Raw genomic sequence first — 17,500 nt, 5'->3', positions numbered from 1 at the left:
GTATTTTCTGTTGCGGGAAGTTAGTTTATGTGGCCTATATCGTTGTTTAAATGTTCCTTCCGTTTTGTGTTGTGGTGTTGTTGTCAAGAATTTTCTTGTTATGGTTGTTAATAATGCTGCCCATGTTCGGCATGCAACTGTAGTTTACTTTCACGTTGTTCTTTTTGAAGACGGAGTGGAAATTGTCGTTTGGTGGTAAGTGTTTCTTGATTAGGTTGAGGAAGGTTTTAGCGACGTTTGTTTGGACATTCTTGCTGTATGGGGGGGGGGGGGGGTTAACCCAGATGATGTTTCCTTTTCTATTACTTTTCGTGGGTGCGGCTATGTTTTCCTTGCAGTAGTGAAGGCTTTCGTTGAATCCACTTGATCTGAGGACTTTGCCGTAGGGATGCTTAGCTTTGTCAAATGCCGATAATCTGCGATTGATGGCTGCAGGAATTTGCTTAATGATAGTCGGTGGGTGGTTGGATTTCGTGTTGACATAAAGCGGCTCGTCGTTCGGTTTTCTGTATGGTTGGAAGAGTCCGTTTGTCAAGTTGAGTGTGACATCGAGGTAATCAACTGATTTTAAGTTGCTTTGAATGGGCCATTTTCGATATATTAAATATTCAGCTTGAAAGTGAGGCAAGCTGAATTTTAATATTTCGAAAAAGGCCTATTGTTATTTTCAGTCCGTGTCCTTTGAAGTGCCTTGTTATTTCTTTCCGTGTCCTTTCCGCTTGAGGCCCTGTGGTGTTCTTGAAAATGGTGAGTCTATCGTCCCTGTAAAGTCCGATGTTGTTTGTTCCGTATTTGTTGGCAAAGTCGTTCAAGATAAAAAGGCCAACGAGTTCGCAATAGATTTACTAATTAACCAACCACTGTATATATTTAAAGCAAGCGAGGTATACTCTTCATTAAAGTCTATCTGATGATCGCGTAAGCGTGAAACTCAGAGTCACAGAAAAAGTTATGTCTTATTGATTAGTTCAATCTTCAGATGTACTACGCTCTGCGAACGCATCCAGCACTCTATATATCTTATATCTGTATGTATATAGCCAGGATAAAAAGGTTTACACAAACAATGAACTCACAGCAGAAAGATCCAAAGGATACTCTACAAACACTTAAATTTATGGATAAATACTGAATGAAAACAGTGGGGTGAACTTCTTACTGATCCGACTCGATTTAATGGACGTTTCGGCTGTTTAGCTTTCTTCAAACATTCATTAAAAACTAAAAACTATTTTTCCTAAATAAAAAGTTTTGGGTAAATAATTTTCAGGTTTTTAGTGTTTAGTTTTTAATGAATGATTTTTTAATGAATGATTCAAGAAGACTTAACAACGGAAACTTTCATTAAATCGAGTCGTCGCACCAGTAAGAAGTTCATCCAACTGTCTTCATGAAGTATTTATCTATATATATATCCAGCCTTAAATTTATGCCATTTATATCATGAAACGATGCGTTTTTAACCCTTTTAACCCTTTTGCGATAAACGAAGGGGAAAAGGAGAACCCGCTTGCTGAGGATTGGGGTGGGGGAAAGGGGGTGGCATTGATGAAATTTAAAGGAAAGTACGGTCTAGAAAAAGTTCCTCTACATTACCAAAACTACTCCCCAGGAATTCGAAAATAATTGCCGTTTTGTCCAGTTCCCTTTTAAGATGTGACAAGAGCACTTTGAAGTTGCATCTTTCGTGACTTGGAAAGCGCCATCTGACGTGTTATGACGTAACAATAGTCCACAAACGTGTTCGGCCCTTACCTCGATCACTTTCTCAATGTTGCGTGACCTTTCAGATCCAAAATTCAAATGTAAGATGAACTATAGTAAACGGTATTGTGGTTCAATATGTAGTAGGCCAAATAGGCCATAAATGTGACAGGAACTCAAGCCACTAAATACTTACAAGTAGATCCTCTGATCACTCAAACTAAGCGGCAAAAATCAGACATAGCAAGTGCAAAGAAGACAAAAACCTTGAACATGCGGCATAGAAATATTCGACTAGCGTACCGCCTTTTCTTCTTTACTTTCTTACTTGTGCGAGAGCCGTCTTTGATGCTTCAGCAAACATATTTGCTCGCTTTCACACGGGGGGTAGCGTTTAGAATAAGCCGACGAAACCTTCCGATATTGCTCAATACACATGCATAGCAAGGCGTTTTCACAGCAACAATTAGCTACAATTACCGCTGTTGGGGTGAGTTTTGATCTGCTCAAGTACGCTTTCGAGGGGGATGAATTAGACATGTCTAGACTTGAGAACACATATAAAAATTTAAAAAAACCGAATCTTCCACCGGTAAATGAAAATTTAAAGAAATTTGGAAATAAAACGTGGATGCATTCCTCAAACCTGAAAACTGACTGCTTTATTGTCTGTTAGGATCTGTCATTTTACCAAGGCGGACTTCAATCGGGATCTTCATCGGGTATATGAACATTGGTCTTGGTGACATTCGCTTCATACTGAAATCTCAGTCAACCAGTCCGAAATATCATTACACTGGAGCGAGAAAACTGAATCAAGCAATATATGGACGACTTTCACTGTTATGCGCTTTCCCAGGCAGTGAAATAAACTTCATTTCAAATTTTGTTAGCTTTTATAGAAACTACTGAGACGACTTACTCTCACCATTCGATGGAAATATGTAAATGGCCCTTTGTTTTGAAGTTGTAACAGGCGTCTCGTCGAAAGTCACGGTAGACAGATTCAATTAAACTTGATTTCCAGGGGTTTATTTTACAGCAATGAGCGCGGGGAGCCTGTTAACGACCACGAGGAAGATCTGTCCTGATGGTTGAGCTAATATCAATACAATTTACCCTCTGGATTAAGATTCAAGTCTACGAAGTATCGCTCTCCTCGCCTGTGTTTTCCTTGTTAAATCCTTGACTATTGCTACGTCATAACCTCGTTTGCATACACAAAAACAAAGATGGCGGATTTCAATTTAAAATTGCCTATTTTTGAAGCGTTATTGTTAGTTATTCAAACACATTAAGCCCACATGAGTGGTCAAGTATGATAATACAGGTAAAGAACTTTCGATTCGGAGAAACTTTGTCTGGGCGGTACTTTCCCTAGCTTAAAAGGAAAACAAATTTCATTTCATTTCATTAGTGCCTGGCTCCCAATCCCGTAGTTCGTCTACAGTTTAATCAAGTCCAACAATTCTCTTTGCGTACATGTGAATATCATCTACATATCATGAAAATGTTGCGAATACCTTTCCTAGTTTGAAACGCCTCCTCCCGATTTCTTCTTTCCTCAAACTTCTCCAGTTCCCTAAGAAGGTCATTTTGTTCTGTTTGTAACAAAATCTCTTTTAAAATGCCCAGCGAATCAGTCCCTAAACTGCTGTTGTTCTCGAGCTCTTTTATCAACGACCGAACGTTGCAAATGTTTCCTACGTGTGCTTCCGGAATATCTGCTCTGCAAATAGAGATGAGTCGTTCCACATCATCGAGTTCGTCTAGCACTGGAATGATCTTGTCGAGCAAACCAAGATATTCCTTTCTGTCGTTCTCGAACCTCTTAACGTTTTCCAATAAGACGTACTCGTTTAAACCTTTTAAGAGGGTTTTCAAAACACCAAGTCGATCAGGACCTAAATGATTGCAGTCTTCCAGTTCTTTAAACAAAGAGAGGGCATCTTGTATTCTGTCCTCGCTCCCAGGCGTTAACTTCCCTCTGCACAGAAAAAGCAACCGATCACATAGATTTAAACGATTTAGGCTTTCACTTAACTCGAACAGAAGGTTGTTGTATTTGATGTCAGACATTTGCCTTGGAGGCTTTATCTTCTATTGTTCGTTACTCCCGTCTGAAGTTTCGAGAGAGAGAGAGAGCCCTGGGAACAAGGTTGCTGGTTGCAATTTAACCTCACAGTGCCACAGGAACCCCAAGTTCAGTGTGAGAGAAAGCCGAGAAAACAAAGGGCATCTCGGATTCTATCCTCACTCCCAAAACCTAACTTCCCTCTGTAAAGAAAAAGCAGCTGATCACCTCGATTTAAATGATTTAAGCTTTCACTAAACTCGAAAAGCAGGTTGTTGTATTCGATCTCAGACATTTGGAGGGTTTTAATATATTCTTTCGTTCGCCCAATGGATGGGATCCCCGATAAAAGAATTGAGAAGACAATTATACGAAAAATTCTCAATTAAAAAGCCTAACCTTATTGCCATTGTGCGTCCTATTCTCTCTTTGTGTGTGTGTGTGTGTTTTTTTTTTCTCAGATTCGACGCGATTTGAGCCGTTCGCAATAGGCCATTTCCGAGTTCATGTCTGCCTCCTCTTCAAAGCGAGTCTAAGTGCGAAGTTTTTGTTATGAAAATTAGTTTTCATTCTTATGTAAAGTAGAACTAATTAACATCACAACAACTTCGCACTTAGACTCGCTTTGAAGAGGAGGCAGACAAGAACTCGGAAATGGCCTATTGCTCGGTTGTCAACGGCATAATAAAATCCCAAGGCTGCACACTAAGTTCTCAGGAGCCCACCGAATAGAGACACATATTCCTGGATAAAATGTTCCCACGGTTACAATAGGCATTTTGCAACAAACGATCACATGGTACAAAATCCGTCATGCAAGCTCATTATTATTCCCCTATTGGGTCATTAAAACAAAGGCAAGTCAAGCTTGACTGGTTCAGGTCTCTTTGTTTTAATGTCCCAGTGGGGGGATAATAATGAGCTTGCCCTCCAAAATGGCGGATTTTGTACCATGTGATCGTTTGTTGCAAAAGGCCTATTCCACATCGGGAATCAATTGGCAAAGATTTAACTTTCATTTCAACCCGCCAACAAAGCAATAGCAGCCCGGCGAGCGACCTCAGGCAGTAGTCCACCCGATCAGAACCAAAATTATTTTCGGAACATGGATTTCCCAGCTATGTTGGACAGTTTAACTTTGCAACCGTTCGCATACAAATCCTTACATTTTTGTCACGGTTGGTTTCCCTCACACTGAGCTTGGGGCGCATGTGAAGTTACAGTTCACGTTGCAACCAGGTTGACAATGTTTGAAGAAATTTCAATGTAACTTAAAAAATTACGATTCAAAGCCCCAACGTTTCGACACACCAGTCTAGAGTACTTGTGTCTTCACCATCGGTAATCCAATGTTATATATCGCCAGAGTCATCATCATCATCATCATCATCTTTATTTATTTATTCACGAAATTTTATCATAAAAATGCTCTTCTTAAAAGACGTGACTAAAACTACATTAACTCTAATTACGACGAAATTAAGAAAATATACAATAAAAATTTACATGAATTCATTGTAATCTACCCCGTGGAGAGCGGTTTTGAAGTTGTTTAAACTACAAGAGGTTGGTGTCTGATCTCTAAGGGAATTCTGTTCCACAGATCCCCTGTAATGTAAGCTACCTTTGGCATATTCAGTTCTCGGTCTAGGAATGTAGTATTCAGAGTTTCTAAGATTATGTGTGTGTGAACGGTTAAGATGTTGTAAATGAGATTTGCAAGATACAATGGGGAAAGATTATTATGAATTTTGTACAGCTTTTTTAATCTAAAGTTTTCTTATCTTTCCCAGCCAAGCCCATCCAACAGGTCACTTGAGCGGATCTCATAGTCTGAGAGGAATCGTGGCAACCCTATTTAATTTTGTCGTTTTTGAAGTTTGTCGGATAAGTTCTTACCAATATTGCCCCAGACGGGGCTACAATAATTGGAGTAGGGTGTCATAAGTGCATTATATATATTTATTCTAGTATCAAAAGGTATGGTAGCACTGATACGCCTTAAGACTGCAAGGCCAGCAGATATTTTCTTTGTAACATCATTAATGTGTGGGCACCAGGTAAGAGATTCGTCAATGTGAACTCCTAGGGTTTTATGTTCAGATACCCATCTAGCGATTTTTTATTTACTTTTACAGTAAAGTCATTATGTACTTGAGATAATCTGTAAGGGTTGCCAAGAAACATGAATTTGGTTTTCTTGATATCAAAAGTCAAATTGTTAGCCGTCAACCAAGACTGGGTTAATTTCATGTCATGATTCATTTTGTATTCAAGAAAATGTGAGTCCTCAGCGGAGGATGTGAGAGTGGTATCATCCGCATACATCCTAGGTCTTGAAAACAAATTACAAGAAGGGAGGGCATTAATATATATGGTAAATATAGGGGCCTTAAGATAGAGCTCGAGCCTTGAGGGATATCACAAGTTAAATCACAGAAGTCAGATTGTATTCCATCGATACAGGTTTGCTGCCTTCGGTCGGCTAGATAAGACCGAAACCAGTTTACATATTCATGGCTGATTCCGTGAAGTGCAAGCTTTCCCAAAAGGGTAGTATGGTCCATGGTGTCAAAGGCCTTTTTTAAATCTAGGAATATCAGACCATTTATGAGATTGTTATCAGTATTCCAATACCATTCATTTGTGGCGTCCAGTAGAGCGGTTTCAGTAGCCACCAACCTCTAAGCTGCATTCAAATTCGTTCATACCAGGGTAGTATTTAGCATCTTTTCCACTAGGTGACGGGTGGTTAGGGAAATTTAGAGCGCTCTAAATTCAGCGGCTAAAGACGTCGTCGCTCGACCTCACTTCAAGCGCGCTTCGCTCGCTTTAATTTCTCAATCGAATTGTTTCGAGAGGACGGAGTACGTGGTTAATGAGTCCTCAATTTTTGAAATCGTGCGTTGATTGGCTAAGAGACTAAATACTTAGTTGGAAAGCTGTTTCAAATATAGAAGGTCAGAGGACGAAAACCGGCTACCGGGCATGTGCCCCTGGTCACGGTCCATCGCGTGTTCTCTCACACAGATAAGGTAGACAGTTTCTCCTGCCTTCTTTTTTAGGCTTATGCAAATATCCTCAAGGAAAAAGACCACCGTTTTACGGAAATCGGTCAGAAACACGGGAAGAGGGACTTTGGAGAGTTCAAAGCCAAAAATTCCCTGGGGAGCATGCCCCTGGACCCCATAGAAACTTTTTCATTGTTTGGAAACCAGAGATTGGAATGCAGTTATGTACTATATTAAAATTGCTCCAGTGTGGACAGTTTGCGGCTTATGTGCTATCAAATGAAAATTGCGCTTATAAATTTCCAAGCGTTCAGTTCCATTTCGGCGCTTCTGACAGCCAAGCAAATTGAAAGTATTGGCTCGGCAAAAGATGACTTACCACATCATCTCCAAGCTTTGACGTCATACGAGGAAAAACTCTTTACGAACACTTACATCATAATTCAGGATGGAAAAACGAAAATGGTTGTGTTCTGGACATTTTCACAAGCTTTTAGTGTTGTTTTCGTCAGTCGATGTTGCGAGATGTCAAAAAGCCAAATGGACAATGTTTTCTGTAGAGGAAAATGAGCCCCTCACATGATGCTTATCATCGCTGGCTCGCAAAATATTGCGAGTTATATGTCTCAGATAGAACCTTTGCTACCAGCTAAGTAGTAGTAGTAGGCATCCGTCAGTCTCAGGAGACTATGGAGATTGCGTCTGTTGAGAGTCAGTCGGTGGTGGAGCTGCAGCGCCGGCTGTGGCTGTAGAGCCCGATCCTGGAGCGGCAGATCCTGCTACAGTTAGTGCAGGTGAAGACGTTGTCGTCCGATGGTGCTGGCTCCGCTCTCTGGCGTCTGCGTGCTCGCCTTTCCTCCCACTGCTCTTCATGCTTCAGCTCAGCTGTCTTGATGGCCGACCTGGTGGTGGATTGCCATTTGCTGCGGTCTGCTGCCAGCGCTTCAAGTCCTGCTGGAGCAATGCCACCCGCCTTGAGGTCGCGCTTGCACACGTCTTTGTAGCGGAGTGCTGGCCTACCCTTTAGTCTGGAGCCAGTGGCAAGCTCACCATACAGAATGTCCTTGGGGTGTCTGCCATCTTTCATGCGGGTGACATGGCCTAGGCAGCGCAAGCGTCTCTTGGTGAGCAGGGCGAACATGCTGAGAGTTCCTCCCTGCTCCAAAACATCTTTGTTGGGGACATGATCCTGCCATGAGATGCCAAGGATCAGTCTAAGGCAGCGTTGGTGGAAGGTGTTCAATCTGCGCTCTTGTCGGGCATATAGAATCCAGCTAACACTCCCATACAACAGTGTACTCAACACACAGGCTTGATACACTTGTGTCTTTGTCTTGATGGTTAGCATGGGGTTCTCCCACACTCTCTTTGACAGACGGGCCATTACTGCTGATGCCTTGCCCATCCTGGAGTTCAGCTCGGAGTCCAGGCTGAGGCTGCTGGAGATGGTGGAGCCGAGATAAGTGAAATCTTCCACCGCGACGAGTGTGCAGTCGCCAATGGAGATGGAGGGGACCGAGCTGACGTCTTGGGCCAGGATGTTTGTCATTTTGATGCTGATCATCAGGCCAAACTCAGTGCAGGCCTGGGCAAAACAGCTGTTGAGTTCTTAGAGGGCAGCCTCGGTGTGTGCTGTCAGGGCGGCATCATCAGCAAATAGCAACTCACGTATGAGAACTTTCCGCACTTTAGTCTTTGCACGGAGGCGCGCGAGGTTGAACAGGCTGCCATCGCTTCGGGTGTGGAGGTACACGCCCTCTTCCGATTGGCAGCAGGGAGAACAGGTTGCCGAAAAGTGTTGGGGCGAGGACACAGTTCTGTTTAACACCGCTCTTGATAGGAAAGGGGTCCGAGGACGAGCCGTCGTATTGGATAGTGCCCTTCATATCCTCATGGAAGGACGTGATCATCGTCAGGAGCTTGGGGGGACATCCGATTCTCTGCAGGAGTGTGAACAGCCCTGCCCTGCTGACTAAGTCGAAAGCCTTGGTCAGGTCTATGAAGGCGATGTACAAGGGGCGTCTCTGCTCACGGCACTTCTCTTGCAGCTACCTCAGAGAGAATATCATGTCGATCGTTGATCGCTCGGTAAGCAGCTGCAGTCTGTTCAGTACGACACATTATAAAGGAAGAATTTCCTAAGACAATATAGACTTGCCGACAATTCTAGCTCACAGAGCGCGAAGCGCGAGAGCTCGTACAACTACCAAACCGGAAACGAAAACCGAGCCACTTTAAAGAGTCTAAAGACAATAGATAAAGTGCTCGAGAATGGCGAAGGGATTTTTCCGGACATATCGAAGTTTTGGACGAATGAAGGTTTCTCTCCCCTTCAGGAGCAGGAGGGTAGTAGGGGAAAGGTGAGAAAATAAATCCAAGGTTGGCATCAAACAGGCGGAGTGAAATGCATATACCAGTTATCCCATACGACGAGCCTTGACACTCTGAATATTCAAAGTCATCCCAGAAAAATACAAAACACCTGCTTCGATGAAACGAAACTATACACGATACAACAAACAAATAAACAAACAAGTGAATAAAGCTTGTGATACTGTAAAACGTTTACGGTAATAAAACGGTTCAACATGGTAACATAACCAGGCATCGTTTATTTTGGGTTCATGTTTTACCATAAAATTGACGCAGTAACAAGTGTCTCGGAAAGCAGGTAAGTCTATTCTTCTGAGATTCCATTCTTCTCAGATTCAATGCCACAGGCAAAGTTCTTACTTTAAGTGTGATTCGCCTGATCAGTTGGCGATAAATACCATACACATCCAATATCTATAAAAAAAATTATTACCCAGTTCAACAACTTCCAAGTTTTCTAATATTATTGAATGATTGAGGAACTGATTATTATTGATTGATCAAGTGAACGTGAAACCAGCCACGGCGTATGTGTTGTAGACTTTTTCCATGGACACGATGTAAGCTGCCGTTCTGATGTCCAGTCCAAGGTTGTATTCTTCCGCACAGCGCATGATTTGCTGGAAAAAAAGTACCAAGGCCATTAAAACCTTTCCCTGATAAAAGTGCCACTTACAGATTTTACTCTGTCAAAGGGGAACCCTTAGGAGCGATAGAGTTAACGTATTCACCCAATCCAAAAATATGCCCCATTCATAAATCTTACTCGTTCCTAGAGCCAGATGATTTTACTATTCGATGGCGATTCCTCTGGGGGCGAAAGAGTTAATTAATTCGGCCAGAGCCACCAATACACCCGCAACGTTAAACATGCTCGAAGAAAGTGCTAATTGCAGGGCTCGAAATTGCGACCAATACAGTCGCATTTGCCACTAAATTTTTCCCTTTGCCACTAAAATATCTAGAGAAGTTGCAAATTTGCGACTTGTTGTCACCTTCGCTGTTTCGAAACAAAAGGGTGAGCAGTTGCCACTTTGCTGCTACTTTTGCTAAAATAAATAAAGAAATGACAAAATTATTGTTTCTCGCTGTGAATTTTCTCTGAAGATAGCGTAATTGTAGAGTAATTTAGCTGCGATGTTACGTGCACAGCTCCATTTCTTCGATCATTCGCCATTTTCAGCGGTTTCTTTACACACAAATATTGCGGGCTCATATTTTTTTGCTAAACGACTGATGCAGCGCGGCGATTTTGCGACTAAAATTTGCGAAATTGCGACTAAATTTTCATATCTTATCGCAAAATGCGACTGGATTTCTTCGTTAATTTCGAGCCCTGAATTGATCCTAGAATACAAATCTTGCCCTGTTCGTGTGGTGTCCTCCATGTGTTGTTGGGTTTTTGGTTGCAGTGACACCGTGCAGTATTGTGTGCACTAAAGTACGAAGATTCTAGTTCGGAAGGCTTTCCAGAAAAGAAATTTACCTTTTAGGTAACGATTATCGCGATTGCAGCCATGTACATGTGTACATGTGTACATTTTAATCACGTGGTTCTTTAACGTTATTTTCTCCTCGATCCAGCTTTCTGAGGCATACCGGCTCAGATTTAATCGTGAGAAGTAGTGAACCGTCAAATAACATAAACAAGTCATCAGGCGTCACACAGGCACTAATGTCCAGAATTGACCCCAATTAGATCCACGCAGAACTTGTGATACTGTACAACGTTGTGGATAAGCGTCAAGAAGTGTTCCGTCAAGTCCATGCGTCAACTATATATTTACCACAATCTCGTGAAACCTCAGCTTTAGTACTATTTGAAATTTAGGGTAATCGCAACATTTTACGTTCACTAAAACAGAAGATTTATGGGGACACTTTGTGACGCTTATAAAAATCTACACGCATCTAATTAGGTCAATCCTGGTCATATCTGAGAAAAAAAAGGATTGCTTCCATCAACCCATAAAGAGGACTACTGTCCATAAGAAGGTATTTAGTGCTCCATACCTTGGCCGATCTCTCCATAGTAAACTCCAACCCGGAATGCACTATGTCTCGTTCTGATGCACCCTGACAAAAATCAAAGCGAACAAGCAGTGTCACTGACCGCACACAGCGTTGACTCGCGTTTGTCTTTAGCTACGTAATCGCTCGCGTTAGGGCCAAATCTTAACGGTGCCAGGACTCTTTCATTAATCACAAAAGAACGATGACGAGCAAACGTGACTAGGAATACAACCACGCAAACGTCACTGTGCAAATGTTCACTTGTAGACGAATTTATAACTTTTCAAATAACTTTTCAATGCAAACAATGCTAATAATGAGGAGATACCGTACAGAAATACGGTGCAGAAATCAAATAAAATGGTTTTTGAGGAGAGGAGGAAACCGTAGCACCCGGAGAAAAACCTCTCGAAACAGAGTAAAGAACCAACAAACTCAACCCACATATGACGCCAAAATTGGGAATCTAACCCGGGCCACATTGGTGGGAGGCGAGTACTAGGATTTTTTTCTTCGAGTCTGTGAAGTGCTCAGTTTTCGAAGTGAAAAAAGGATGACATAACCAAAGATTCTCCGAAGGATTTTTTTAAAAGAGACTTTTGCAGTACTCAATGTCAATTTTATGAAGAACTTTGCCCTGCACTTACTGCAATCTTTGTAAGAAACTCTGATGAAGGCTTGATCGGGATGGACTGTTTAAAATGATTTTCCAAGCTTTCCTGGACGCTAGCTGTTGAAATGAAAAAGGCAATATTATTTACTGTTCCTTTGAGACCACAAGTTCCCTTCCGCCTCTCTTCCTCTGTAAAGTACCGAATTGTTAGAAGCAGGATACAAGGATATCACGCTGTGTGTGGTCTGCTTACCTAAAAGATTAAAGTTTGCCTCCTTCTCGTATTTCCAAGTCAACCTTCCAAAACTGACATGGTTGATGTTCTTTAGCCACTCAAAATACGACACAGTTACTCCGCCAGCATTCAAGTACAAGTCCTGTGAGAAAGATGATGGTAATAGCCTTTTTCACAATGTAATCTAACGTGGATGCGCGGCAATTTCGGGTTAAAACAACAAAATTACCCGAAATTGCCTCAGGTACATGCTAGATTATATTGTAATGCAAATTAGGAAAACTAACCGTGAAAAGGGCTATTATCTATTCTTGGTTGTGGTCATTCTACCGGAGGCAGGTACAAAATGAAACGAACAAAGTAAGGACAAAATGGCTTTTGAAAGGTATTTCTCGGGCTCTTTCATTGGGGAAGTCAAACATACACAACCCTCCTAATTTTCCCGATTCCTCTGTATGCATCGATGGACAGATTACAATGCAATGACGGTGACGAAAGACAACAATAATGATGACGATGATGGAACCAATCACTGCATGTGTCCACAAGCGAACTCGAACCTCAAACGCTGGCCAGTTTAACTACAATGGATGATAATTATATTACTTTTTACTTCCACTGCATGAGCAATAACATGCCGAATGAATGAAATAAATGCAAATATTTGAACAGCGGGTTATACTGAGACGAGAGGGAGAAGTGGTCCTCGCACTTAAGTGCACAATATCTGCCCTTTCCGACACGGGAACAAATCCCGGGCTCCCGGGGAACAAATCCCGGGCCCCAGGGGAACAAATGAGCCCAACAAATTGACCAGCTCCCAACGGAGTGGCTTCATAGCTCAATTAATAGAGCATTGCACCGGCATCGCATCAGTCATGGATATCAAGTCCCGTTAAAAACACAATTGCTTCAATTGTCGAAGTAAGTGCGCGCATCACTTCTCCCTTTCGAATATGCCAGGAAGCCATGACCCGGAGCCTACAACTCTACTGTGTTCGTGTAACGGCGTTTTCACAGACCGATTTATTTTTAGATCGAATTTCCCGCGAATGAGACTCCCACAGGAGCCCGATGACCAATTACAAGAAATTAAGCTGACGTCATAGGGTCACCGAACAGGAACTGCCTTTGTTTTTTGAAACGCCGTTTCACAGACGCTGTATGGACGTTGCACGCTCCAGATGGGCTCCTGAATATGCCGAATATTGAAAACAACACTCACTGGGATCACAAGCTTTTTATTTTCGATTAAAATTTTTTCTGCAGCTGGAGTTGTAGGTCCATTGGCGCCTTCAGCGATTACCTAGATATACAGAGACAAATCATAAAACTTATAATGCTTTGTTCAAAGTGTGATTTTCCAAGGATGAACTTCTTTGATCCTGCTTGGACGAGAAAAAAAATCATGTTGTATCAGTGTGCAACAGAGGGCCAGATATTTTGTTGCGAGACGACTGGAGAAAGCGGCCTTTAACAATTTGAGTTTTCGTTGAAGAAAATACACAGAGAAAAGGTGACTTTTCCTTCCTTCATACTTCATGCAGTCTTTTAAGGCAGGGAGACTAACACAAGGCTTTCCTGGAGCACATTTCTGGGAATTTGTAGGCTATAGACTGATCTCACAGCTTAGCAAAAAATCGAGCAATACGCTAAGGCAGCAATTTAGCATACACACGTTTGCCCTTAGCACAAACCTTTTCCGATGCAATATCTTGCTTACTGTGTATCAGAAAATACTTAATGTATATACGTAATTGACAGAATCCCGGTTAATTTGCTCTAATTAATTATAAAGTTAACACTTCGGAGTGGAACAACCTACCTTTGCTTTTATCTTGTGGGCGTTTCTTATCGTAATTTGCTTCTCGTTGGCAGCTGGAATCAGTACGTCGCATTCAGTTTCTAACAGATTTTCTTCAGTCATCTGGAAAGTGCCAAAAATAAGCATTTAAAATTTCAAAGTAGTAAGGCGCTCTTACTCACTTGCAACAAAAGTTCTCACACTGCAAAACAAGTTGTTTGACGGGTGTCACATCAGGCAACGTTTCAAGAAACTTTTCACGTTCTCGATGATAAATAACATGAGACAAAAATAATGTAAATTCCTTGTTTAATGTAGCACTCCACTTTTAACAATCTGAAAGAAACAATAGACCAATTTCGATATATTAAAATTCAGTCCTAAACAAAAGGCACCATCTCGCGGCTCTGGGGAATAACTACAAGGATTTGTATGAGTTTATTCCCCAGAGCCTCGAGATGATGCCTTTTGTTTAGGACTGAATTTTAACAAATCGAAATTGGTCAATTCAAACTTAACAGAAACATTATGAAGAACCCCAACTGGCAGGAGGCAACCAGTATTTACAAAGCGTGGTAGAGTTGAATCCGGGACAACCCGAAACAAACCCAAACCGGAGGTTACAACGGGATTTGAACCCGGAACAACCCGCATGCGAACCCAACGCCCTTACCACGGGACCAAGGTGCCTCCCTGAAAGAGGAACAAAGCAACATTTTCATAGGTTGGAACCGTATACCTTTACCGCAGAAGTTGCAGGATAGATGTTACACTGCTCAAATTCGTTGAAGCGCTGCGAAAGGTAAAACTAATTTCTACTTACCGCAACAGTTTCTGCAACTCGTCTTGGCAAAACATTTTGCCGTCGCAAGGTATGTTACATTGGGCAATATTTCGTGCAACTTGTCTCGCCATGGTGATGCGAGACAAGTTGCACGAAAAATTACACAGTGTAACAGCGCCTTTACATCTTAGATCACTTCATTTATCTTACCTTGCCTCCAGGAAAATCCTTAATCGATCCATTTTCCTGGTTTTGAGGGTAAAAAGAAACAAGGCGTTATGGAGCTGAATTTGAAACCACCCCTGGGAAAACCCTGATAGTAGATTATATTGGGAGGGATTGGAATCCCTTTTTCCGCTTACAAATCAAGCACCTTAACAAGTTCAACACACCGCCACCTGTCTGCACTTATTTGAGTTAATAATATAACTAGATAACCGCTGTTAACAGCTGCGCAGCTCAGACAATCATACCAGTTTGTAGTCTTCAAGTTCTTTTGGGTCTATTCCATTTTCATTGTAAAGATTTCCATCTCTCTCCATCACACCAATACATCTCGCTCCAGCACGGTGGAGATAACGGCAGGTGTGGAGACCCACATTGCCAAATCCCTGATAAAACAAAACCAAGACTACTTGAAAGATGATCACTGTATTGATTGCGTTAAACACTGGGATCCATATTTATTTTTTTATCAAAGTCGTCAGCCGGGCATGTACGTCTTACGAGATACTTGCCCGGACAAATTTTGGGTTGTCCGGGCAAAAATGCGGAAGTCTGCTGTATAGAAAATGGTCGATAAAATTACTTGTAACTTGAGCATTCGCGTTTTATTTTACATTCACGTCAGAAATTACGAATTTTGACTCTGGAGTATTATGTTATTTACAACGTGGGAGGCAGCAGGTTCTCCTCCACTTGTTTTCCTTTTTGCCTGCGGTGGCAAAACACCTTGTAACTAACGCCACATTATCAGCTGAGATTACGAGCCACTCTTTGCTCTTTGCCTTGCTATCAACTATCGCAGAGATACATGTAAATTGAGCCTGTAATCGTTTCATGAAAAATACCGCGTGGTCAAAGATGGCGCCCAAACTTGAGATTTCATTTCTGAGGAAAGCTGCTGTTTATTTTCTGGAAGTTTTTATAGAACGAAAAGCGATCAGAACGAAAGTACGGTCTCTCTATATTATAGCACTTGATGACATTCGTGAAAAGACATTTATTAAAACTTCACTCGTCCAACGGACGACCTTTGGGAGTTCTTATACTCGTCTGGACAGGTTTTTAGTCGTCTGGGACGACCGGACGACGACTGGGAATGTGGGATCCCAGTAAAGACCACGACGCGCTATAAAAGGCGTAGTACCTTCGACACATGCGGATGATTTGTTTATCGAAGGTGGACGCATGCAAGGCTTTGTGATAAATTGTCTGATGAAAAACCCCTCACGGCAATGTGTCAGTAACAAGTAGTAAGATGTTATCCGTTAATTATCTGTATTGCGAGACACGAGTGATGTTGAAGTTGGAGAGAAGAGAAGGGGGACACTTCGTGGATTTCTGGACATATCTGTCAATCTGAGAATATCATTTACGGGTTTTCTCTCTCTGTTGATGTTTGCATTATCAGTCGTGCTTGAATGAATCCGAACAAAAACAAAGCATGAAGTGACCCCTTTTATAGTGCGTCTACGTGGTTACATCAAGTGTTGATTTTTCTTCAAAACCTGTGGTGTTGCATCAGTAGGTAACTTTAAGATCTACGGCGGCGACGTCGACGAAAATGTCACCTCAAATATAACTCTGCACTATCTTAAGTTTCTCACGGTTAGGCCATCTCGTTCGGGTCGTACAATGTGGGCGAAGTATCCTAAAAATAATTTTGTACGAGAGTTTTAAGAGTAAAAATTACAGAGACTGAAAGATTCGCATTTTACGCTCGCGTTATCGCCAAAACCTCAAATTGGTGATTTCACGTCGTTGTTGTGCACAATACCGCACGAATATGTGCTAAAGGGCGTGTCGTACGTGCACCACGATTCTTTTTCCTTTTTTAACCAATGATATTGTTCTTTCGTGGCGTTTTCGTTGACGACCGCGTCGTAGATCTTAAAAGGGAACTTAAGCACGCCAGTTTTTGAGACGCGGACGGCAACCGGAAGTGAACTATGTCCCCTTTTAACTTGTTTTCACACAAACACATTTACATTGCTATGGAGCTTTTCTCCATTAGAGATGATTAGTATAAAATTCTGGGAGACACCACTGTCCTGGCAAGCGAAATTTTCTCTTCCGGTTGCCGTCCGCGTCTCAAAAACGGGCGTGCTTAAGCTCCCTTTAAAAGTCCCTAGTGAGGCGTAAACCGCGCACATTCAGCATCCACTGGGTTTATTCAACAGTTAAATTTGACGATTTTGCGAGCGAAAGATCATCACAGAGATGAAGATGCAATTTAAGTAGTGGAATCGAACCCATGACCTCGCGATTGCATTACACACCGCTCTACCAGTGCGGTGTTAAGCCACCTGGGAGTTGACCAATTGCCAGTTCGTTTTGTATCCCATACGAGTTATTGCAATTTTGTAATTTACTGAAAAACTATACCTGAACAATAAATGTCTTTCCTTTAAGTCCTGGTTCTAATCCAACTAGTGATGCATATTTTTCTGAAATAAATAAATAAATAAATAAGACAACTATCCGGAAAAAGCCAGTGTGTAAAATTGTCTTTGTTCAACTTCGGTGAATAGGAAAGAGATCTGTTTACAAACACTGTTTTTGTTATTCAAATGTGCCAACCCCTGGAAGAAAGAACCTTTGTTTCGACAGCCAACGAGGCTCTGGTTGGCACATTAATGACAACGGGCAACGTCAACGATATCTTCG

General features: G+C 41.9%; 2 protein-coding genes across 2 annotated transcripts in view; both read right to left on the bottom strand.

Annotated features, from left to right (window-relative positions):
- LOC138007443 (uncharacterized) overlaps nucleotides 1-3,829 on the bottom strand; it is a 43,024-nt gene extending 39,195 nt beyond the window's left edge. The window contains exon 1 of the mRNA XM_068854340.1: nucleotides 3,228-3,829. Within this exon, the coding sequence (XP_068710441.1) occupies nucleotides 3,228-3,783 (556 nt within the window). The 5' untranslated portion in view covers nucleotides 3,784-3,829. The remainder of the gene's footprint in view (nucleotides 1-3,227) is intronic.
- Nucleotides 3,830-9,381: 5,552 nt separating this feature from the next.
- The window catches only part of LOC138007442 (glutamate dehydrogenase, mitochondrial-like), a 17,659-nt gene continuing 9,540 nt past the window's right edge, over nucleotides 9,382-17,500 (bottom strand). The window contains exons 7-15 of the mRNA XM_068854339.1: nucleotides 17,219-17,280; nucleotides 15,085-15,222; nucleotides 14,822-14,857; nucleotides 13,849-13,950; nucleotides 13,249-13,329; nucleotides 12,042-12,165; nucleotides 11,823-11,905; nucleotides 11,176-11,238; nucleotides 9,382-9,782 (exon numbers count right to left, since the gene is read on the bottom strand). Coding sequence (XP_068710440.1) covers nucleotides 9,663-9,782; nucleotides 11,176-11,238; nucleotides 11,823-11,905; nucleotides 12,042-12,165; nucleotides 13,249-13,329; nucleotides 13,849-13,950; nucleotides 14,822-14,857; nucleotides 15,085-15,222; nucleotides 17,219-17,280 — 809 coding nt within the window. The 3' untranslated portion in view covers nucleotides 9,382-9,662. The remainder of the gene's footprint in view (nucleotides 9,783-11,175; nucleotides 11,239-11,822; nucleotides 11,906-12,041; nucleotides 12,166-13,248; nucleotides 13,330-13,848; nucleotides 13,951-14,821; nucleotides 14,858-15,084; nucleotides 15,223-17,218; nucleotides 17,281-17,500) is intronic.

The sequence above is a fragment of the Montipora foliosa genome, chromosome 6 (assembly GCF_036669935.1).
Source record: "Montipora foliosa isolate CH-2021 chromosome 6, ASM3666993v2, whole genome shotgun sequence".
NCBI classification, from domain to species: Eukaryota; Metazoa; Cnidaria; class Anthozoa; order Scleractinia; family Acroporidae; genus Montipora; species Montipora foliosa.
This window is presented reverse-complemented; position numbering and strand designations above follow the sequence as displayed.